The 24998-nt window shown below is 38.6% G+C and overlaps 1 protein-coding gene across 2 annotated transcripts in view; it reads left to right on the top strand.

The window, feature by feature from the left end:
• The window catches only part of Dsc2 (desmocollin 2), a 30885-nt gene extending 14313 nt beyond the window's left edge, over positions 1-16572 (top strand). Inside the window, exons 8-17 of one of the 2 annotated variants that reach the window (XM_031365048.1) lie at positions 2698-2832; positions 3050-3235; positions 4757-5013; positions 5132-5274; positions 8586-8810; positions 11325-11561; positions 12147-12271; positions 13538-13798; positions 14327-14372; positions 14457-14597. In XM_031365048.1, the coding sequence (XP_031220908.1) occupies positions 2698-2832; positions 3050-3235; positions 4757-5013; positions 5132-5274; positions 8586-8810; positions 11325-11561; positions 12147-12271; positions 13538-13798; positions 14327-14362 (1605 nt within the window). In that variant the 3' untranslated portion in view covers positions 14363-14372; positions 14457-14597. Of the gene's footprint in view, positions 1-2697; positions 2833-3049; positions 3236-4756; positions 5014-5131; positions 5275-8585; positions 8811-11324; positions 11562-12146; positions 12272-13537; positions 13799-14326; positions 14373-14456 lie in introns of both variants that reach the window. The other variant, XM_031365046.1, reaches the window with a different exon arrangement.
• Positions 16573-24998: the final 8426 nt, after the last annotated feature.

Genomic DNA, 24998 nt, shown 5'->3' with positions numbered 1-24998 from the left:
AAAAATAATTAGATGTCACGGGCCAAAAATTCCAGACCTAACCTCATGCAGCCAAAACTAGGCATGCTAAAAATATAGTATAAAAATCACCTTTGAAATTTGTGTATTGGGTATAAGTGGAACACACAACAATTTGTGTCTTAATGTGGGCCTAATGCCAAGATATCCTGTGATATGGATTCAAGTGTTCTAAACCCTGTAAACATTTGGTCTCCAGACACTTTCGATGAGGGTGCTTACACACTTGTGTGTGTGTGTTTTGGAAATTATGATTACTTCCCAACTTTGCAGAAATATATTGTCTTCAGTCTGCAAATGAAGGTCATTGAGTGACCTCATGGCATGCTAATTTAGAACATCTAGATTATTTTCTCCTGAGTTTTATCTTTTATGAAATTAAAATTTTCATAGAGGTATATCTGTAGTATTTAAACAAAGAAACACCTAATAAAAAGTGAACTTTGTCAAGATGGGTAGAAATATGTTATCCACATTTTGACTTTTAAAGTGAAAGAATACTTTTAAGTCTTGTTTAGGCTCTTTCCCTTGTGCAGATAAAATGTCTTTACATGCATAGTCTTTGGTTCCAAGTTTAGCTAAGTGCTCAAATCCTTATGTGCCTGAACATCTGAAATGCACCTTAGATACAATGTATGTAAAACTTAACTTGTTAGCAACCTCTTTCCCCCCCTTTTTTTTTGGAAAATAACTTTAGTAAGTTTCTCAATTGATGACTTTTCTAATACCCTTTTGCAGTCTTGCTGTCAAAACTGTGTATGTCTCCTCTCACCTAGATCCAAAAACTTTCTAAAGTATGTTGCTATTTTCTCTGAGGATATTTTACATGTATATTGTGTACTTGTACTGTGACTACCCCACTAGCCATTTATTTACTTCCTTATCCAACTGTTACATTCCCCAGGCAGTGCTATTCATGTAAATCCCAATAGCAGTTTGCTGGTCTTATGTAATATCATCTGTGATCCTTAATCTTGGAGTAATACATGATTTTTGGATATTACTGTGAATCTCAAAATTACCAGCAGTGGCTGGAGAGACAGTCATCAGTTGGACTTGGTGACATTATCAGGGGACCTGCGTTAAGTTTACAGAACCACATTGGGTAGCTCACAAATGGTTATAACTCCAGAGCATGTGACACCTTCTGACCACATGACCTCTGTGGCACATGCTGCACAAACATGCACTTAGGTACACACACATACAATTTAAATAAATAATACAAAATATTTTAAAAAAATCTTTCTAGTAGATACATTTTCTGAGATTCCAAATTTTCAAATACTAGTAAATGTTAAACAGTATCAAGCTATCATGTTTTTGCTTCTTTATATACCTTAAATACCCTCATACCTTGTTGATACAAGTTATCCAAAGTTGTTATTGACAACAAATAGTTGCTTAATAAAAGTTGCTTAATAGTTGCTTAATAAATCACTTCAATAAGAAGTGATTTAACAAAACATTTTATAAATGTTCTCTGGACAACTACAGGTTCCTTTCATGTACAAATCGTGCCCTTTGGAATTGAAACAAACTAAAAAGAATTAAGATCAGAATGGCTTGTTAAGCTTCCAAATCAAACCCTTTAATGAACAGTTACAGGGCTGGAGAGATGGCTCATTGGTTAAGAGTGGATACATAAACATGTTGTGCTGGACACATAACCCATATCAACTACTCATAGCACCAACTGCAGGAGATTGACACTCTTTTGGACTCTCTGACCATCTATCCTTACACCGACACCCATATAAACACATGATGATAAATAATGATAATGAATCTCAACAAGAACATATATATTGACTTAAATATGAATACATGAATATGAATAAAATCGGTAACAAACATTGGACACATGAAGGAGTGTACTAAATCGTGCTTGGCAATAAGTTTTTAAACTTGGGATTCCAGTTTGTACATGTTGCTTCGGCCTTTTTAAATATTGGAGCTTCTCTTTTGTCTGCAGATAACATGAATCTGTATTTTAAGACAGTAAAAAAATAATTTCTTTGTTTTCTCAGTCAACTGACTATTTTCAATAATCCCAGCGCACTTTGCTGCAGAGGAAATGTGCACCCCTCCTGAGAGACAGCAGCGTGAGGTTTTTAAGGGTAGGCAGGTAAAAAAGTTGGGAGTTATGCAAGCCTGCATTTGGAAGAGGATATGAGGGAGACAAGGGCTGTGAAAGGTGGCTGTGAGTTAACATAAACATTAGCATGTCAGTTTTAGTTTAGTTAGTTAATGGGTGAAGGCAGGAAGGATTAGCCGGGGCTGAAATCATGGTAAGATGGCTGAAAAGGAGACAAGCAGTCATTTTAGTTATAATAGCTTTGAATATAAACATGTACTTTGGACAGGACATAAAACATTGTCTGCATTGCTGTGGAATAGTAATGTACCCATGACTACAGTATTTCTCTTCCTTTTCAAAGTTCCTAGAGCTAACTGATTATATATTGGGTTGATGGCACTTTCCCTTTGAGAAGCGACTCAGTTTTCATATATTGGTCACACATTATTGGAGAGAGATACTTTTTCTATATGTAAATGCTGTGAAACAGAACAAAGTCCTTCTAAATTATTAGTGCAGTACAAGTTACAGAGCAGAAGTCAAGATTCCATTTAGAACGACGCTCTTTTACCTAATAGTCACATTTTTGTTGCTTTCAGTTAATTGACAAGTACCAGTTGATAATAAAAGTCCAGGATATGGATGGCCAGTATTTTGGCTTGCACACAACAGCAACCTGCATCATTACTATTGGAGATGTGAATGACAACTTGCCAACATTCACTCGCACTACAGTAAGTGTGTGTTGTTTACTGGAGAGAAATGCTTGGCTCGGTGTTAAAGTATGTGTATCCCTTTCTGTGCCTCACAGATTAGCACAAAATGCTCACAATGGCCTGAAGGTTTAAACATGAGGTACTTTGAAAGTTGGAAGAAAGAGGCTTACTTCACATGGTTATCTTGATTTGTGAGGCTCAATTAAAGAAGCTTTATTCTTCTTACTTCTTTTAGTATGTGACATCAGTGGAAGAAAATACAGTTGATGTGGAAATCTTACGTCTTACTGTTCAGGATAAAGATTTAGTTAACTCACCTAATTGGAGAGCTAATTACACCATTTTAAAGGGCAACGAAAATGGAAATTTTAAAATCGTAACAGATCCCAAAACCAATGAAGGCATTCTGTGCGTGATTAAGGTAAGAATTTATTATTAAATTGGATATTTGTAATTTATAATATATACTAGCAGGCAAAGATTTAATGGGAAGAAAGATTCTGGTAAATGGAAGCATAAAATATATAATTTAGGTAATTATAAATACTATTTAATTTATATACATTAAATGAAATGAACATATTCATTTTGAGTAACTGTTAGTTTGCTTTCTATAGCTGTGATAAAGCACCAAGAACAAAAGTAATTTGGGGAGAAAACTTTTTTATTCATATTTGCTTGCACTTTTGTATCACAGTTCAAAGAAAGGGTAGGAACTCAAGGCAAGAGCTGAAACAGAGGTCATGGAAGGACACTGTTTATTGACTTGTCTTTGCTTGCTTAGTCTTGTTTCTTAGATACCTTAACAGCTTCTCAAGGGTGCCACCACCCACAATGTGCTGGGCCCTCCCACATCAATCATTAATAAAAAAAAAAATGACCCCACAGCTGTCCCACCCTAACACCAGCCTTTATTCCTGGATCATTTTTTGTCAACTGTCCTTATCATCAAAGGGAGCTAAAAGTAGGGCTTATAAAGATGGACATTACAGGTATCTTTGGAATCCCACAGCGTGAAGAGTTTATAGAAGAGAAAAGCAGGGGAGCTAAAAGCAAGATGGCCAAGACCTAGGGAATTTACAAAGCAAAAATCAAGCAGTTAAGTACCTCACAGCAGGAACACCTTTATCCTATCCTAATCTCATCCACAGGCCACTGGGATGTCATTGGCATTCCAGGGCAAAGGTCAATGGGCCTTAAGGGATGCCTGGTTCTTTGTATTCCCTGTAAATTATTATTGCAGGTCTGAGCACTCCCAGAGAAGCGTTTAATGATTGGGATAGAGCAGTTTCTTTCTCAGCAGGTAATAACACAATGCAGTCCAGTAGGGCTGGCTGTCACAGCCCCATACCACTCCTAAACGTTTTATAGGGCTAGAGAGAGCTACCTTAGCATGCTGGTCTAGCACACACATTCAAATTCTAAACCAACCTAAAGAGGGCTTGGTGGTACACAGCTGTAAAACTCAGCCTTTGGGAGATGGAATCAAGAGGAAGAGAAGTTAATGTCATCTTTGGCTAATCTTGGACACACAAGACTTAAATATTCAACCTAGTTTTTGACTCCCAAATCCAGGGCAAATAACCATCCTTAGACTCTAAGACAAACTGATTTAAAGTAACTAGTGTAAAATAACTGTTACAACCCATACCTGAAATTGGAACATACATTAAGCATCTAAATCGTTAAGTCTTACTTAGAGCCTTATCTGTGATATATTTCAGTTTCAATTTTCTTTTGAGGGAAAGTTGTTTGTTTGTTGCCAGCTCCACCCAAATACTGGATTTGTTGAAAGCTCCCCCACAGTTCAGGCCCATGTTTAATGTTCTCAATGACTGTTCCCAATTTGGTCCTTAATATTTTCAAATCAGCAAGTCCTTCATGTAGTGCGTTTCACTAGCTCTTCTATGCTTTGACCTGGTCATCTATACATTTTCTTTAGCCTCTGGACTATGAAGAACGACAACAGGTGATCCTGCAAATTGGTGTAGTTAATGAAGCTCCATTTACTAGAGAGGCTAGCTCAAAGTCACCCATGAGCACAGCTACAGTGACTGTCACCGTGACAAATCAGGATGAGGGCCCTGAGTGTATCCCTCCAACGCAAACTGTGAGGATTCGAGAAAATGTACCAGTTGGTACTATAAACAGTGGGTATAAGGCGTATGACCCAGAGACCAGAAACAGCAATGGCATAAGGTATTTGTTGTGTTCTTGTTCCTTAGCATTTACAATGCTAGAAAAGTCCATAACTCTTGTTACTGGCATTATGATTTGACTCATGTTACTTCTTGTGTTCCTTCATCGTGGTTAACAGGTACAGGAAGTTAAGTGACCCAAGAGGGTGGGTCACTGTTAATGAAGACTCAGGATCAATCACCATTTTCCGAACACTGGATCGAGAGGCTGAGACCGTCAGAAATGGCATCTACAATATTACAATCCTTGCATTAGATGCAGGTAAGAAATCTGTTTTTAAGACAACTACCTTCATTTTCGATTGTATGCTTACTCAGCTTTCAAGTAAATTACATATTTTTAATCTCATGGTGCATGGAATCAAACCCAGGCCTTTCAGATGTAATACAAAACACCCTGCTAACAAGCCCTGCCCCCAGGCCGACAAAATACCTGTTTATCTTTTGAGACAAGAACTCACTGTGTAGCCATGGGCAGTTGGGACCTCTCTATGTAGACCATATTGGCCTTGGACTCATAGAGATCTATCTTCATCTGTCCCTAAGTGCTGAGATTAAAGGCCTTTGCTCATCAAGCCCAGCCTACCAAATATATAGTTTTAAAGCAGGCTTCATATACTCTTAATTTATTTTCCATCAGCATAACATATATTTGAAGTGTGCTATCATTTATTAACCCGGCAGCTAACAGACTCTTTAGTATTAGATGCAACTGTAAGATAACATCATCTAAGAAGGGGCCAATGAGATGGCTCAGCTATTTAAGGTCCTTGCTACCAAACCTGAAGACCTGAGCATGAGTCTCAGATGGAAGGAGAGAATGGACTACTGCAAGTTGTCTTTTGACCTCCATTTTCGCTAGTAATAATTAAACACATTCCATAAAAATTAAAAGAAAAACCAGATTGGTGTAAGAAACAAAGTTATAACATATTGTTAGCCCTTAAAAAGTGGGAAATCTACTTTAGAAAGATGTATTAATTTATCTTGCATTATTCAGGAATGTTCATAAGAAGGAAGACATATTTAGTCACATAATACACTTCTAGAAAACAGCATTTTATAGGAAACTAACAGTGTACTTGGGGTCTAGAATTAAGCACAGTGTATAAAAGGGATCTGTCACAGTTCATGGTGTGATGTAAAATGAGAGAGCCCAAATGTCAGTTCATATATCCCACCTTCATTTCTGCTGCTATGATGAAATGACCTTATAAAAAGCAACATGGAAGCCGGGCGGTGGTGGCGCACGCCTTTAATCCCAGCACTTGGGAGGCAGAGGCAGGCGGATTTCTGAGTTCAAGGCCAGCCTGGTCTACAGAGTGAGTTCCAGGACAGCCAGGGCTACACAGAGAAACCCTGTCTCGAAAAACCAAAAAAAAAAAAAAAAAAAAAAAAAAAAAAAAAAAAGCAACATGGAAGAGAAAGGGACTTTTTATACTCACACATCGAGGTTGTAGTCCATCATTCCAGGCACGTGAGGGCAGACACTTGAAGCAGGTAGTCGCATCCATAGTGAAGAGCAGAGAGCATGAAAGCGTGCATAACTTGTGCTCCGTGACCTCTCTCTACTCCTCTACAGCCCAGGGCTCAACATTCCGGGTTTACGCCATTAGTGGCTGGGTATACTCACTCACTTCAGTTAAGGCAATCAGGACCGCTGTCCCACAAACCCCCTCTGCACAGACATGCCCACAGGCCAATGTGATTCTACTCTGACAGTTTAACTAATACCACACCATATAATAAAATATAAAATTATGATTTATGCACCTTGAAAATTCAGAAAAACATGAGCACAGTGATTGTGTATATAAGACCTATTTAGTGTGCGAAGTGTAATTTCATTATAAGATATATTTGTTTGGGTGTGGTGCATACTGGCAATTACAGTACTTGGATATTGGAGGCAATAAAATCAATTCAAGGGCAGCCTCAATTTGAGGTTAACCTGGGCTACTGGAGACACTTTCAAAAAGAACTTGAAAAACAAAAGCTATAATTGAATTTAGTGCATTTGTAAAATAAATACAGTTATAAGAAACATAACCCATTATGCTCTAACCAGTAAAATTAAATTCTATAAGTGATATTGGTAGATGATTTCGATATTACAACTCTCTCTGAATTAACTCAAACATTCTCAGGAGTGAGTCTTCTTAAACATTGTTTTTTTTTTTTTTTTTGGCTGATTGATCCTTCCTCTTCTAGAATATGTATTAGATGAATTTTTGCTGTTTGATTTTTTCCCAGGATTTGAGCTGTGATTTAATTTCTGTTTAACAAATCACCTTCTTTGTGTCCTTGAAGATCTTACACGTGCTTGTTTCAAAGCTCTCATGTAGAATAAATCCATCTTTCAACTGGCGATTTTGTTGTTTCTGTTAACACTGCTCATTAGGACCTATCCTAGCATTAATGGGGGCATCTGATCGACTCTGTCTTTAGATTCTCCCCTCCTGCCTTACTCCATCTTAACTGGAAGGCAGCTTTGTAGTGACCTGCACATACATGTCTGGTCTGTGGGTCAGACCAGTTCTTAGCCTGGTTGCCTGGTGTGCCTAGCCTGTGATGGCTCTAGAACTACCAAGAGCCAGTCCCTGTGTGTGGCAGAGGGGCCTTGGCTAAAGTTTTGGTTGCCAGGTGAGCGTAGTTTCCATTTGCTTAGGTTGGCAGCTGCATATAAGACATGCCGTCAAGTCTGGTGGTGCAGCTCTTGTTTTCCCTTTTCCTCCATCTGTAGCGTCCAAATCCTCCTTAATATGTGGAAAGAACAAATGGTTTAGGGACAGGACTTCTAGTTTCATGCTTGGCTTTAAAGTTTATAACCTCCTTCCCCTTTGGTTGCTCCAGACTTCCTGATACAGTGCCCTGTATAGAGTTATCAGAAGGATTTACATATATGAGTGACAGGTTAATTACAGAAGTCACACCCACAGTCCTAAGTTCCCGTTTACTTAGTATATAGATGACAGGCTATTTATGAGGCTACACCCATAGAGATAATTTCTACATTTGGAAAAGTCTCTCTACCTTTGAACCATTTCTGGTTAAATTTTCTAAATATATATCTTCATATATTCAACTTCCTTGTTGCAAAACCTAAGCATGTATGCCAAACTCTAGTCTAGTTCTCTAGTCTAGCCTTCAAGGGTTCTTAGCTTCTGCCTCTGTCAGCTCCCACCTTCTGCCTTCTCCATTTTCTCCACATCATTAGTATGTGTGAGACGGTGCCCACACTTTTAAACTTAGTATGTGTACTCCTTCTATACTTTGTTTTTCTCTCTTCAAAATCAACTAACACATCTCTGTCAACATTTCTCATACCTAGTGAACATGATCTAGTAAACAGACAAAATTATCTACGTAGCAGTTATTATATGTATAATCCACTTGGAAGCAATAAGATTTCTCTTGTATTATTCCCAGTGTTGTTGCTCATGGCTGTATTTGTTGCAGTAACCTATGCATTGTAAGTGATTATTAAATATAGATATTAATTTTCAATGTAGGATTTCCTCTCAAAAAATAAAAGAATAAAAGAAAAATGTGTTCTTAATGCTCTATGTCTAGATGGGAGAAGCTGTACTGGAACTCTGGGAATCATACTTGAAGATGTGAATGACAATGGCCCATTCATACCCAAGCAGACAGTGGTGATATGCAAGGCTACCATGTCCTCTGCTGAAATTGTTGCAGTTGATCCCGATGAGCCAGTGAATGGTCCACCATTTGATTTCAGTTTGGAGAGTTCTGATTCGGAAGTACAGAGGATGTGGAGGCTGACAAGAATCAATGGTATGTACTTTCAAATATTGCCTTTTCTTTTCAACATCAGTATTCTCTCTCTCTCTCTCTCTCTCTCTCTCTCTCTCTCTCTCTCTCTCTCTCTCTCTCTTTCCTCTCTCTCTCCCTTTCTTTCTCTCTCTCTGTATCTTGGAAAATAAGAGAAAAATTCATTGTAAGAGAACCATTCAAGAAGATACAAATTTTGGCATAATGGGCAGTGAGCCCCTCCAGTGTTTGCTGTTGATGATATCAGGGTCCCCTGAGGTATTCCTTACCTTATTCATATCCAAACATTTACATGCATGGATGTTTTGGAGCTGTGGCTTGCCAAGCAGCTGGGACAGCAAGTCCTTGTTGGGGTATCTGTGTCTTTCAGAGATCCTGACATCCCACAGCTTCTTTCTGACCCCATGCTGGTGTCTCCTGTGTTTTGTTTCTCCTGTGTTCCCCTTGGGAATCTTATTTGCTTTGGTTCCCAGTTAGCTGAAGCCCAGAAGGGACATATTGTGACAAGAATGGTTAAACCTAAAGTGGCTTTTCTCCATTGCCACACTGCATCACACTGATACCAGCACTTAATTTTTGTCTCCTGTACACACTGTAGTGGACTGGAAGGTCATGACCTCTTAGCTTTCTTAACTCAAGGAGAGCACTCACCTTTGGGTGACTTGAAACATCACTAAATGTTTTCAACCCCATGCTTTCAGTGGCAGGGCCTCAGTTTCTTCCCATGATAAAATAAAGGAAAAGTTTTTTAAAAGTGCAAGCTAAGACACCTTGTCTTGAACCATGATGATCTATGCTGACAAGATACACAGATTTTAAAACAACACTCTCTTATGTGTCTTAAAGAAGAGGAAAGAGATTTTTATTTGTTCTTTCTTAAAAAAAGATAAACTTTATTCTAGTATTTTTGTCCTTCCTACTTGTTTAAGGTCAAGGTATTTCAGTTTAAATGCCATTGATAGAAAATGGGGGATTGTAAACAATTCTCTTTAGCCAAATAATATTTGTCCATAATGTTCTCATCAGAGACTTGTAAGTCATTTTGTCTCTGTGGTGTCAGAAGTGAACCCAAGGTCTTGTACATACTGGCCATGTGTTCTTCAACTGAGATGTAACCTAGCTCTAAATTTTGTTATTTTAAAAGTTCCAGTCCTTAAATACATGTGGAAGCTTGGGAGATGCTAGGGTAAGAAGAATGTACCAACAGAAGTCTCGAAGTGACATGGATTTCATGTCCAGAGCTAGATATACCAGTTGTTACATAAATCCAACAATGGTGTTTATTCTCTTGGAGCATTGGTTTACCCATGCGTAAAACTGGATTATTTCTGGAAATCAACAAGATATTGAAAGACATAGACTATGACTAACTCTTAGTTTTGTTTTTGGACTCATGATTATGTCTTAGACAATTCACTGAATTGGTAACTGTGGTTTCTATTGAAATGCCAGCTCTGAGATATTTTTTTTTTTTTGAAATTGGCTAGGAAGCCAATTTCACATTAGGAACTTCAAATACTACACAGAAAATGAGCATACCCCATTGGGAAATTAAGTAACAGTGATTATTCTATGGCTTATGTCAGTCTACAGTGAACATCATATTACATCTTTTTCTCTGAGTCCTAGATCCTACTAGCATTTGATATGTATATTTCCTAGTTTTAGTCTTAAAAAAAAAATACATCAAAACAGCAACAAGAAAATTTAGTTGGTCTCAGTGTCCTATAGGACCATAAGATCAAGTTCCTTTGGTGTGCTTATGATCTGCCTGTTAAGTAAATGTGTTCCAAGCTGCCAGAACCAGTTCTTGTTGATACACCACAAATATTCATGTCTATTTGGCACATTTTATGAAAACAAATGAGAGACACTCAAATTTCAGATGCCTCACTCCATGATGAGTCACACATGAAGGGAAATCTAGTGTGATGAGTTTAAGTGAATAGATTAAAGATATGAACAAGATTAAAGATATGAACTAACCTCTTACCAAGTCTGTTAGTTATGGTAGGAAGGAATTGTTTATGAACAGATAAAAATACTTTATTACAAGAACCAAAGGTCTTTAATAAAGAGTCAGGGCATTAGTTAGCTCCCTCACTGCTGTGACAACATAACTGGCAAAGGAAGCTTGAGGAAGGACAGGCTTATTCTGGCTCATGGTTTGAGGGTGCAGTCCATCATGGTGGGGAAGGCATTGCTGCCAGAGCTTGAGGCAGCTGGCCACGTTCCATCCCCAATCAGGAGTCAGGAGCCATTAATGCTGATGTTTAACTCTAGCCCACGGGATACTGCTTTCAGTGCCGGTCTCCCCTCGCCGTACAAGTGGATCTCCTAGGTAACTTTAAAATCTAGTCAGGTTGGCTGTGGGTCAGAGTCGTTAAGTTCAGGAAGGATCCTCACGTTTATCAGAATCCATGAGTGAGCATTGGTAGGGAAGTGGATATCTGCTTGATAACTGACCAGGTTGGCTCAAGAAGCCTTTGTAACACCTGCTTTTATTTATTTATTCAGATACAGCAGCTCGTCTTTCCTATCAGAATGACCCTTCATTTGGATCCTATGCAGTTCCCATCCGAGTTACAGACAGGCTAGGTCTGTCCTCAGTCACATCTTTGAATGTCATTGTATGTGACTGCATTACTGAAAGTGACTGCACACACCGCTCTGGAGAAAGGACTGGTTATGCTGATGTGAGACTTGGACCATGGGCTATCCTCGCTATACTGTTGGGCATAGCCTTGCTATTCTGTAAGTTCTTTCTTGAATTAACTCAAAGCCCTTAAAACAATTTAAAGACACATTCTTAGAATGAATGTTAATACTTATAGGTGTTGGTTTGATCATTAGATACATTTCTATTTAACACAATATATTTAACATATGTACTTAAAACTTTTAATATATACCTATTTTATTTTGGTGGTAGTGTCCCATGTGTGAAGGTCAGAGAAGAATTTCTTGGAGTCTCTTCTTTCCTTCCATTATGAGGGACTGTGGGAGGAAACATAGGTCATCCATTTTGGTGGCAAGCACTTTTACCTACTGATCCATCTCACCAGTTCATATATTCAATGTATACTTATGTGTAACTCTCCAGTCTTGTCAGCAGGATATACATGTCCCTGTAGAAGTACCATGTGGTATATGTTTGTAGCATACCTGCTCAGGGCACAGTCTTCTGCTGTATATGATTTGACATGTGCAAACATATGTTCTTGAAAGGTGTTTAGTATGTACCATTTAGTGAACAATTTATCCAAACCAGACACTATCAACTCAGTTTTACATTATTTGATGAGACACTTACAGGAGCCCCTTTCTTTCTATCTCCAGGTATCTTGTTTACATTAGTCTGTAGTGTTTCCCGGGCATCAAAACAACAGAAAATTCTTCCTGATGACTTAGCTCAGCAGAACCTAATTGTGTCAAACACCGAGGCTCCTGGAGATGACAAAGTCGTAAGTTACCTGTGTTTTTAAACCAAAGTTACCTGAACAGAGGGCGATTCAGCTGATAGTATTTCTTCTTCTAACCATTTTTTTCCTCAACAAACTTATTTTGGTGTCTGATAGCCATCCATCTAGGGAGTCAATAAAATGCATATACCTCCCATGGAAGTGTGGTATCTCAGTTTGGACATGTTGTGCTACTTGATATTAAAACAATCCTCTAGCACACATGCACACTTTCTTTTTCCGTTTCATATGTTTCACGGCTTCAGTGTTAGGCCTCTACTTTTAAAAGCATCTATCTAAGCTGTTGTTTATGTTTTCAAGTGTTTCACTTAATTACTCACAGATCACCAGCATAATTGCTTTTTTTTTTTTTTTAAACCTGGCTCCAGCAATAAATCTCTACAGACTTTGATCATGGTGGGAAAAAGTTTATTAGGACTCTTCCTGACTATAATGTGGGTTAGGACTGAGCCTGAGGCAGACAGTCTAAAGTGGTACACTGGTGAGAGGCAGCTGCTCGGCGGCTCTGATGGTTTTCAACTCAGCCTGTGAAGGAAGAATAAGTAGACATTTTCCAAATGCATAACTGCTGGCCGGAGCAGGAAAGATGGAGACGCAAACAACAAAACCAAACCAGATGACCTAACCATACCCGAGAAAAAGACCAAGGGCGGGACAACCTTAATTACATGTCAGGATCTAAACACACAGCCAAGAAGAGTGGTGGCTAGTGTGCTGGTGTCTCTGGTATCTTCCTGCCTGGTTTACTGTTTGATTTACGTAGACTACAAGGAATATAGGTTTATAGTAAATTTTTTTCTGTGCACTTGAGTGGAAGGAATGGTGTTCAATGTTGAACGAGAAAGCTTGCTATTATGTCCGTTTCTTCTCTTGCCTGATAAAATGAGAATGAGTTTAACTGACAAAGTAAATGCCTGTGGTACAGCGGGTGCTGCTCTCAAGGTGCTCGAAGGCTGGACAGAGCATGTGCAGTGTGCTAAGGAGTGTTTAAAGGTGAAATCTACATGAAGCTTTTTTGATTTGCACCGGCAATTTGTTTCTTGTGTTACACACGACATCTAATACGAGGCACATGCTAGGTGCTCAGTGTTGAAGAGACAGATGGAAAGAACAGATCTAGTCCATGTCTTTGGAAGGATTACCTTGTGATGCCTACATCAAATCCAGGCAGTGTGTGCACGGGCTGCTCTTTCTCACTGTCTTTTCTTTCCCTGCATCTTTGGTTGATGGGTGTCATTACCTTTCCAGTATTCCTCAAATGGCTTCACAACTCAAACTGTGGGAGCTGCTGGGCAAACAGCTTTCACCACCGTGGGAACTGGTGTCAAAAGTGGAGGGCAAGAGACCATTGAGATGGTCAAAGGAGGACAGCAGACTTTGGACTCCCGCAGGGGCACTGGCTATCAACACCATACCCTGGATCCTTGCAGGGGAGGACACGTGGAGGTGGACAACTACCGATACGCTTATTCTGAGTGGCACAATTTCACTCAGCCCCGACTTGGTGAGGTAAGTTTCTGAGCGGTTCCCCAGACTCTGTTGATGTAATTTAAATTTTACAAACCGTTCCAACTTAGAGTTTGTGCAAACTCCTCTTTTTAGTTAATGGTGAATCTATTTATTGGAAAGTTACTAATTTCAATTAATTTGGGTTTAATTATGTCCTAATTTATGTGGTCATTTATTTCCTGCATTTTCATTTGGTTTTTATTAATTTTTAAGGAAATAATTTTGTGCTATGATTTTCGCATCTGAAAAATGTTATTTTAAGCAACCCAATATCTAGCACAAGACAATATCAACATGTATGATCATTTTGCCTGTTCAGAAAGAATGGAGTTACCATCACTTTGGATTCAGTTTATCTGGTGTGTTTTTCCTTTTACCATTATTTTGAAAGACAGAAGCAATGGCCGCATAAAAAAACGAATACTCGGGTGCTCACTGACATGCAGGACTTTTAGAAGCATGCTAAAAGTGTGATTTTACAGTGTGATTTTATAATACAGACCAATCATGTGCATTTTCTACACATAGGAAACCATTAGAGGACACACTCTGATTAAAAATTAAACAATGAAAGGTAAATGAAAGCATTTCTTTCTGTTAGTACACTTTGGTGCTTAAAATAATAAAAATAAAATACGTTGTGCTTTTTCCCCACCAGAAGGTGCAGCTTTGCCATGAGGATGATAAGCTGAAGCTTGCTCAAGACTATGTCCTCACATACAACTATGAGGGAAGAGGCTCGGCTGCTGGCTCTGTGGGTTGCTGTAGTGACCTACAGGAAGAAGATGGGCTTGAGTTTTTGGACCACCTGGAGCCTAAATTTAGGACATTAGCAGAAGTATGTGCAAAGAGGTGAACCACTTCTAACAGAGTAACAATAACTAGTGGACTCACCACCTTGTCCTCCCTGATTTTAACCGTAAAACAGGAGTTTTCAAAAACAGAAGATGTTATATTTGGGGCTCCCTCCCCCATCTTGGTCTGCAGACTCTCCATACAAATGCACATTTAAAAGACACTTTGTGTATTAGTACTTGAAAACCATTGTGCACAGGTTTCAATTACTTGTCTTTTTACCAGGTGTCATCTCAGTTGGAAACTTAAGGAAATTTGCATTACTGTTTACATTGGGTATGATGACAGCAGCCAACTTACAGTGCAATAAAGTTAAATGAATTTGAGTCTATTTATGGACTATTGACTATATCCCAATTGGAGAGTGTAGACACCATTATCTTCAGTTAATGGATTAACTGATTGTTCATATGGTGCTTGGAAACAGTTGTTTTCCTATACATTATAACTGTATATATTGTGCCTTACTTTTGTTATAGTCTTGTGACATGGCCTGGCTTCATAGTACAAAGGTAGACTGTCAGACAGCCATTGAGTGATCTACCTTCAAAGGTAGATTGCCAGACAGCCATTGAGTGTGTTTGAAGTTCTAATCCAGTGGGCTTTGCTTCTATTCTATGTAAAACCCTGCACTGAATCTCAATCTCTTTTGTACTGACTTTGTCAGTTAAATTTAGATTTCAAAACTTCTTTATAAAGTATTCTGTTTTTCCTTCCAAAAGTTTTTGTCTGTGAATACCAAATGGTCTACACTGCCATCCTCTCTTCATTTAAATTTTTTTTTTTGTTTTGTTTTCTCTCCTGTTTGACTTTGAAAGGTCTACTTGGGTTGAATAACCCAAGATATTCCTAAAAGTTGTCTCTTCTCATGAAATAGTTGGTGTGTATGCATATGCATTGTTGGTTTTCTTAAGCTCAATGTAATAGCAACATTATTGTTTTGGATTTTTTTGGTAATTACTTCATTTTTGTCCTTAGTAAAGAACTTTTAATTTTTCCAATGAAACTATAGGACTCTTTCATGATCTTTCAGAAGCAAAGTTCTTTGTAACAAAAACACTAGTGTAGTTAGAAGTAGGTTGTGGCAACCTAATGTTGACTGGCATAGACACAATTTCTGTCCTTCATTCAAGGACACTGGAAGTGGGAAGTAGTGATAGAGTTTAAACTAAGCTTCTCAGTATAATAATGACGAACAATCTCTAGGATAATGACTTCACTAATGTTTTAGATGATATGGCTAGTCACAATTACATGGTTGAAAAATTATTTTTAGAAACAGTTTGTAATAATAATTATTTTATGAAATATAGAAATGGGCCAAACAATTTAAAAATTTTTAGGAATGTACACATGAGCAAACTTCATAGCCAGCGAAGTTCTAGATCACAGGTCACCCTCCCTTCAGTCTGGGAACTCAGCACTTACCCTACATGGATGGATAGTCTAGAATGGATAGTCTACATGCATGTGATTGCTCACTGTGTGTCTAGCTTGAATTCACCAACCTGGTTTATAACAATTGTTTCCAGAACAAACATTGGGAAAAAATTTTGAACATCAACTATGTATGCAGTCGAGTCATTATTGTTCAGTCAAAAATATTTCTCAGAGTTATTTTTAATAAATTATGTACAAAATGATTGTGTGCTGGTGGTGATGGTAATGTGAATCAAGCTACTTTAAGCAACTGGTGTGGGTTGGTTACTTGGGTCTGACGTGCATGAAAGTGGTTTTAGTGGACCATCTGGATCCACAGATACCTGCAGCATTATTATCAGCACACTGGATATTATTCCTGTGCTGTGGGCATTAGCGATTTTGCATTTTCTCTATTTTTATCATCTTAAGGTAGAATATACCTTTAGCATTCTTACCCTACATGTTTAAAAGACAATTGAATAAAAAAAAATAATGTGTGTGGTTGTGTCTTAGTTTGGGTTACTTTGGCTGTGATGAAGCACCATGATCAAAAGCAACTTGGGAACAAAAAAGTTTATTTGGATTTCATAGGTGAGTTTTTAAGAAGAGAGGCAGGATTAAGACTGAAAGTCATACAAAATGTTCTACTTAAAGTTACCCCTAGTAATAATGATTTTAAATATACCATACATACAGCCTGTTTAGTGTCAATAATAATCAATTAAGAAAATAGTACAATGGAGACTATTTTGAGTTGACTTTTGCCATTTGAGGCTGTGTTCCTTCCTAATGATCAACTGATGACCGAATCTCATATGTGCAGTTGTTCACACATTTCCCAAAGGCTGGGGAAACGTCTGCATAGGACTGCCGAGTTTGTTATGCTATGGACAGACCAGGTTAAAGCAGATGAGAAGTAGAACACCTTTTTATATATAGATGACTGTTCTGAAGGCCTCTGAATTCCATCTGTATCTAGAAGTCCCTTCAGCTTTTCTCTTACCTGTGTCCTGTCAGGCATTAGCAATGGATTGCTGCAAGGTTGTGGTTCCTTTTAGTTAACATGGCAACCCACAACCCACAGACTCCAGAGTGGATTCCCTGATGCACATCCCATTGCTAAGATACCCTTACTATGTTCGTGCTTTGAGGTGCCATGTAAGTGGTCTTGGCCTCGTTCCCCATCTTGTTTTGAGAGGGAAGAAGACTGCTCCACAGGACTGCTGTCAATGATGAATTAATTCACGAAGAATTTTGCAGAATTTGCCGTCTCCATTCTGTTGCTGTGTGCCCCATGCCCCTGCCCATCTATCCCAGAAGCCTGAGCAGCACTTTACCTGCATGGACTTTGGGACTGTGCATAGGTTCACAATAGTTTCTACATCTCATTCTTAAAGTTGCAAAGGCTCTGGTGTACTCATCTGTAGTTCAGAAATCAGAGTGAGAAATCAGAAATCAGAGATGACTGAAAAGTACATGAAGCTTCCTAGTCAGCCTTCATTGTTTCAGGAGGCAGAAAGTAGGCATTTTCTCAGAGGATGTGATGGCACCTTCACTAGGACAAAACCAAGGGCCTCTGTTGTCAGTAAGCTCAATTATTTCTTTGTTTCTTTTAAGACAGGATCGTAAACTGGCCTCAAACTCATTGTCCTTCTGTCTCAGCCCTCTAGGAAAGTTCAGTGAAGTTTATTTGGGGTTCGTCTGTAACCATTTTCTATTCCTGTGGTTTTCCTGTTTAAATTTCTCATTTTTTTGACATGAGTTTTTTTTAACATTATTTTTAAAAATTTTTGTGATTCATAATATAATTAAATTATTTTTCCTTTTCTTTTTCTTCCACCAAACTCCCATATAACCCTCTTTGCTCTCTTTCAAAGTCATGGTTATTTTTTGTATTTTGTTTTTTGTTTTTTGTTTTTTTTTTTACTTATTTATTTATTTACTTTTTATGTATTTTTTTGTTTGTTTGTTTTTTTCAAGACAGGGTTTCTCTGTGTAGCCCTGGCTGTCCTGGAACTCACTATATAGACCAGGCTGGCCTCGAACTCAGGGATCTGCCTGCCTCTGCCTCCCATGTGCTGGGATTAAAGGTTTGCACCATCACCACCTGGCTTGTGGTTGCTTTTTATTAACTGTTATTAGATGTATACATATATGTAATATTTGTATACACATATATAAATATATATTTGCATGTACATATATACTCCTAATATAACGTACTATAAGTAAGGTTATTTGTATGTATTTTTGAAGGGATGATCAATAGCTGTGCTCGTCCATGGGGAAGACTTTCACTCTTAGTGTTCTTTACTTGCCTGTAGTTCTTTGTGCAGGCTTGAGGCCTCCAGGACCCCTCCCTTACCCACCTGCTTTAACATGTTTATTGTCATTGTTCAGCTCATGTTCAGGAAGTCATGATGGTGAGATTTTATGGGTGTAACTGTCTCACAGTCAACTCCCTGATCCTCTGGCTTCTATAATCTTCCTATGCTCTCTTTCGTAATGTTCCTTGAGCCTTTGGTGCAGGAGTTGTTTTGTAGAGGGATCCACTTGAGCCTGTGCTTCACAGCTCTGCCTTTTGATTGGTTCTGACTTTCGGTTGCCAAGAGAAGTTTTGTTGATAAGAAGTGAGGATTATACTCATCTGTGGGTAGGACACAAATGTTTAGCTTGTTGGCTGGGATTAAGCTGGTTTAGTAGAGTGATGGTCATAGGTTCTCCTCCAAGATCCATAACTTTGTTAGCTCTTCATATTCAGCTAGGTTTCTAGTACCAGGTGTATTTTCTTTCTGGTTTAGTGAGACTTGAGTCTAATTTGATAGCAGTTTGTTACCACTAAGGTACATGGGCCACTACTCAATCCTTAGGGTTAAGGGGCCATCCTGGTCACTGATGTGATTTTTAGGCATCCTGGCTAGATAGGACTGTTAGTTGCTATTCTCCTTTGTAAGATTGTATGACACCTCTGGTACAATGAAAATGAGTCCTCAGGGAGTCAGGTCTGTGACCTCCAGGCCCTTCCTGAAGTGCATGGTGTGTTCAGGTATGCAGATTGGCCTTCCTTTTCTGGGGTAGAACCAAGGACAGTAGTAATAGCTTGAAATGATTTGAGAGTCTCTTGGACAGCCCTGACCAGCAACTCAAAAGAGGCTTCTCATTTCTGGTGCTGAGGTTTTTGTTAGATGATCTCTGGCTCTTGGAGGGAGTACTGTTAGTGTAGAAGAGAAAATTTTATTTAAACTATATATGTATATTTATATTTAGACCTTTATATATTGTAGTTTTTAAAAGGTAAATAGTTAATAGTATGATTCTTTATGACTTTTTCAGGTACTTTACTGTCACATTGCCCTCCTCCCTCTTCCTTCCTTTGTAGTTAGCTCCCAACTCTCTCAGTTAGAGCCCCCCCTTCTCCATTCCTTGATCAGATCATTTGCATCCTACTCTTTCTTTTTCTCTCTTACTCCCCCACCCCACCCCAGCAACAATTCCATTTTACTTTCCTGATTTCTCCAGTTACTCCAAGATTTGACATAAGTGTTTAATCTTAGGTTCTGATCCTCTCATATAAAATATGACTTTGACCATACCTTTCCTCAGAAGTCTCTGTTTCCACCCCCTTTTCTTGGCCCCAGATTTAAAAAAAAAAATCCTTTTTTTTTCTTTTCCATTGTGGGGTCTTGAACTTAGGACCCCAAGTAAGGCAAGTACACACCACTGGTCTACAATCTTGGCAAGTGATTTCATTCTGGCCAGCTACTCTTGTAGCATCCTGGAATAAAATGCTTTTCCTTTTGTGTCCTTCAAAACTCCTTAAACAGCAAAGCACTAAGAGAAGACTTGGTGCCTATGAACCTTGTAGGTTGTGCTCAGTTCTGAGAAATCCCCAGTGACTCTCTAATACTCAATACTCAATACATTGTTTAAAAAAGAGCAACATTTTGCTACCCTATCAGATGGGGTCCTCCCAAGCCCCTTATTTCCATGGTGTCCTTCAAGTTACTTAGGGTTGAAATCAAGTACTTTTGATCCCTCAGTCTCCTACCCAACACATTTGTTGCTCACATTGTCAGACTTCCTGAGAATTTTTAAAACAGCCTCATTCATGAAACCATGATCCGGCAGCCATAGGACGCCCTCCTTGTGTAGTCACCCATGGCCTTCTAAAGTGCGCACACAAGGAATGCAGCCCATGAGAAGAGACAGGATGAATCAGCTCCTCAACCCTCCCACATCCTCTCTGCAGGTCTGGACATGCAGAGTGTGGATAATGTATTTGCTAAATAAAGCCTGTAAAATGCATTTGATGTCTAGAATATGGTAAACACTCAACATGTGTGAATCAACCCCAAACAGTACAAACAAATGGGTGGTGTAGTCAGGAAGGTTTCCTATCACTAATCCATACATATATATATATATACATACCTACACACACACACACACACACACACACACACACACACACACACACACACACACAAATACATACACACACACATATACTTAGTGTGTGTGTGCATGCAATGTATGTGTGAGACTTTGAAGGCAGGGTAGGGGGAGGGCTTCATAATCCCAGGAGTTGTACTTATGGGCAAATGAACACTTCAGTATAAAGGTCCTTGAATATGAACTGTGGTCATCTTCAAGAACAATGCTCACTCTTAGTAGCTGAGCTATCTCTTTATACCTCCACCCAATACATAATCTTTTCACCAATACCTGCTCATTCAAGCCCTCAGCATGTCCATGTGTGCCTCTCAACCTCTCTAGCCTTCTTTCAACTGCCACCAAAGAACAGGGAAGATTATGGCATTTCTCATATGGAGAAACTGACTTTCCATGCATCTGAGATATATAATCATATTTTGCTACTGATCTCTGTACTTTACAATGCTCCCTTATATGTAGATGGTTACACGTATGCTTGTGCAGTTATGCCAGGAGGGAGGTACTGAGCAGTTCTAGATCATTATGTACAGACAGCACTGTCACAAACCCTTCTGGCTAATGGCCAGTCTATTGTAACTGTCCATTTTTTCCATTAATATAAAATAGGACTCTCTTTGATGATATGTAGTTCAATATCATCTCCCCCCAAAGGGAAGACATCTACACATCTAGAGCACAGTGCTGTCTATAGCTTTTACTCATAGGTTTGCACATACATATGTATATGTGTTTCTTCTAGAAAGGAATTCATGAAGAACAGACTGGCGTGCACATTGGCATGGCCTCAGAGTGCTGCTGCGAGCACATTTTAATGAGGTTAAATTGTATCACCTATGTTACAAACAGCAAACACATTAAAATTACACATTAGAGGTCTGGTGTGCTCCCTGGTTTCTCTTGGCATATATTTTTTTGTACAGACATAATGTATGTACTACTTTGCCCTGAATTCTTTTCTCACAAAGGGACATTAAGTAACGAGAACATTGAACATTGGCATTTGTCATTCAGCACAGGAAAGAGAATCACTAAGGTTCTGTATTCCCATATGCTTCTGTGCTATGTGGTGTAGGTGGTCAAGAGCAAGAGTTCTAAGCCATAACTCTTGAGTATGTGGCTATTTTGGTCATCTCAACTCCTATCACCACTAATCAGGAATATTGTGACCCACAGGGATCATTCCCATCTTCTTCACTGTTCTCCAGTATTAAGCAGTAGACAGTATTGATGGGTGAAAGGACTGGTGAAGGAGTCCATACTGGAAACTAGGTACTTACCAAGAGTGGACTGTGATTATTCAAGAGTCTTTGTCTCCTTTACCGTGAAACCCATTTACCAACATAAAAATTACATTCGAGAATATTTCCTTATTGTCACACATTCCAACATGATAGTGATTTTTTTCTTGAGATTATCCTGTTTATTTTATTTTTAAAAATATTTTAATTAAATTAATTAGTTAGTTAATTACTTTACATCCCAACTGCAGTACTCCTTTCCTCTCTTCCTCCTAGTCCTTCCCTCATTCAGTCCTCCTCCTTTTCCCTTCAGGAAAGGAGGACTGATTTATAAGTGGATATTAGCCAAAAGATAGTGATTTTTTTGAAAACTGACAGGATTCAACTTCTGAAAAAAAATTCAACTAGGAACTCCTCATGTTGAAGAACTCAAGAAAGGATTTCTTACAACTTTGTCAGAGTCACTTTATTTACAAACTGCTGTAAGTCAAACCTCAACTCAAGAATTTGTCATGAAATTGGAAGGCAGGGTTGGCATCACAGGCCCCTTACTGCCTTCAGTGATACAGGAAGAACACTGTGCATTGCACTGTAGTGCTTATATATATATATATATATATATATATATATATATATATATGTGGCAATAAAAACCTTCACAGGAGGACCCAAGATAAGGAAAAGAAATAGATGCCCACAAGCCTCCAAGGGCATTCTTTCTAAAGTCTTATTTATTTGTTTCTATGTGTTGCATGTATATGCACTGAAGTGGGGATTTCTGGTTTCGCTGGAGACTCAGTTTTGTCATGTGGTATTTTTCTGGACACTGTCTTAGAAGAAGATGTTTTGCTGAAGCAGACATGTGAGAAGACGTTTTGATGAGAGCAGACATGTGATGTTTTTCTGGGAGTTGCCTGGTTAAAGGGCATGTGATGTTTTGCTGGAGCAGACTCTTGAGAGGTATGTGATGTTTGGGAAGAATATAGAGATAACCCAGTAGACAGGACGATGCTCTTGCATTGGTTCTCCTTGCTAGTCTACACTGGTCTTCACTGACACTGGTCTTCACTGATGATGCTCTGGTATTGATTAATCTTCCTTTTATTCCACTGATCTTCGCTTGCCATGACTTCATAGAGAGAAACACGCCAAAAATCTGATGGTATTCTAGCTGTTTCTTGCTGCTTCCAGACTTGCTGATTAGCAGAGTCTTGTGGTTTCTTCTGAATCAAGCTTCTGCTATTTGCATTTGGTGTTTTGCTAGTGGACTGGACTGCTGACAATGAAGATTGGAATCGCCCCAAAGAACACACCCACAACCCCCATTTCCTATTAATCTTTTTTCACTCTACCATAATTAAAGTAGGTTTTGAAAAATCTAAGCCTACAATGCGTCAATATGAGTACAGGTGTGTGCACGCAGGTGTTCATGTGACTGTTATTCTCTACCCATTCCTTCAGAGCCAGACTAATCTCTCTGAACCCCACCCCATGGTCACTTCTTCCTAGCTAGGATCACAGCCAGTAAGCACAGTTGGTTCTCCTTCTTCACCTATTTCAGAGCTGAAGTCACAGGTGTACACAGGATACCTTCAATGTTGCATGGATGCTGGAATTCAGATTCTGGAGGTCTCATAGAAGCACTTTTTATTGTTAAGTCATCTCTTTAGCCTCCACCTGGGTTGTAGAGATTCTTGAAAGCTTAAATATTAGTGATTGTGGTGTAGCTACTGGCTTTACGTATTATTTTGGGTTTATGAAGCAAGTACCTTACAAAATGTAAGATACATACATTGTATTCCAAATATTTACATGGTTAAGACAGAGGATTATCCAGATAAATACACAAATGAATAAAATAAATGAATGAAAAATTTTCAAGAGTCTTATTTATGTAAGATACCTTATTTATGTAAGAAAATTGCTAGTAATACAGAAATCTAAGCATAGTGGTCAGCAAAATGCTCCAGTTTCACTAAATTAAATATCTTAGAAGATAAGCTCATTTTTCATGGTTCCTACACATCACATGGATGTGGACTTGAGGCATAGTAGTATGAGTGGAAGGAACACAAACAAGAGTCAACAAAAGGAAGTGATTATCCCATGTCTGCCAATAAGCTGTAGGATGTACACACATTGGACTGTATGTATCCCAAAGACAAAGTGGGTGCCATGTCTTCAGAGATAAGTAATACCTTGTGGAAGAGATGACTGTCCAGGAAGTGGCAACTATTTGGTAGCATTGTGCTATTATGTTGTATTGGGAAGGTAGCAGATAATCCTTATTGGGTGATCATGTTGTCTAAGACCTGCACAATGGTCCAGGAAACATGAATGTGGGCATGGTCAGAGCAACAACTTTGTAATGTAAAATCCCTGTAAGAAGGGGGTAAATTAGAAATTTCCAGGAACCAAGAACTTGAAGCAAAGCTTTAGAGAAAGAGAAACTAAGGAAGCCAAAGCTGTAAGGGTCTGAAACAGGCAATACTCAGTTCTGACCCCAAATGGGAAGTCTGCGTAGGTCAAGAGACTTATATGAAGAAGTAAGAGAACAGTAGAAATAGTCTACTCACTAAGCGTCTCTGAGGCAGTAAACACCAGTAAGCAGCTAGGCTAAATGCCCTGTGCTAGAAAAAATGAATGGTGTTATGTTATTGTGAGACAGTCACCATAATGGGGCAACAGTCATAAAGATCAGGGCCACTAACTCTCATCAGAAAGACAGATCCAAATTACAGCATTGTCAAATTCATAAGTTCATTTTTTATATTAAAAAATGAAGAGAAAATTAACAAATGAGGATCTACTTAAAGATCTAGCTTAGCTTTTAGTTCCCCGACACACTGAGAAATATTGGCTTTTATTATTGGAATAATGTTGGTGATGGAGAATCATGTGATGGTTTCAATTTGAAGAGAATTAAGTGGAGAAATTCATAAATATTACCAGTAGGAAGATGAAAAGTCTGGGGCTGTAGCTAAGCAATAGAGTGCTAGCTTAGCATGGACAAGACCGTGGAGCCAATCTCTAGCACTAGAGCAACAGAAGGAAAGAAATAAAAAATTTCAGATCAATATAATTCTAGCTGAGAGAAGGAGGCTATTTTAAGTAAAACATGGAATAATAAAAGGTCATGGACTTTAAGAGTGTTCAAGTTTGGGGCTGAAAAGATGGCTCAATGGTCAAGGCACTTGTCAAACAAACAAGCATAAAGCCCACAATTTATA

This window comes from Mastomys coucha, unplaced genomic scaffold, assembly GCF_008632895.1.
Source record: "Mastomys coucha isolate ucsf_1 unplaced genomic scaffold, UCSF_Mcou_1 pScaffold13, whole genome shotgun sequence".
NCBI lineage: Eukaryota > Metazoa > Chordata > Mammalia > Rodentia > Muridae > Mastomys > Mastomys coucha.
Note: the sequence above shows the minus strand (reverse complement) of the source record. Positions and strands in the feature narration are given on the sequence as shown.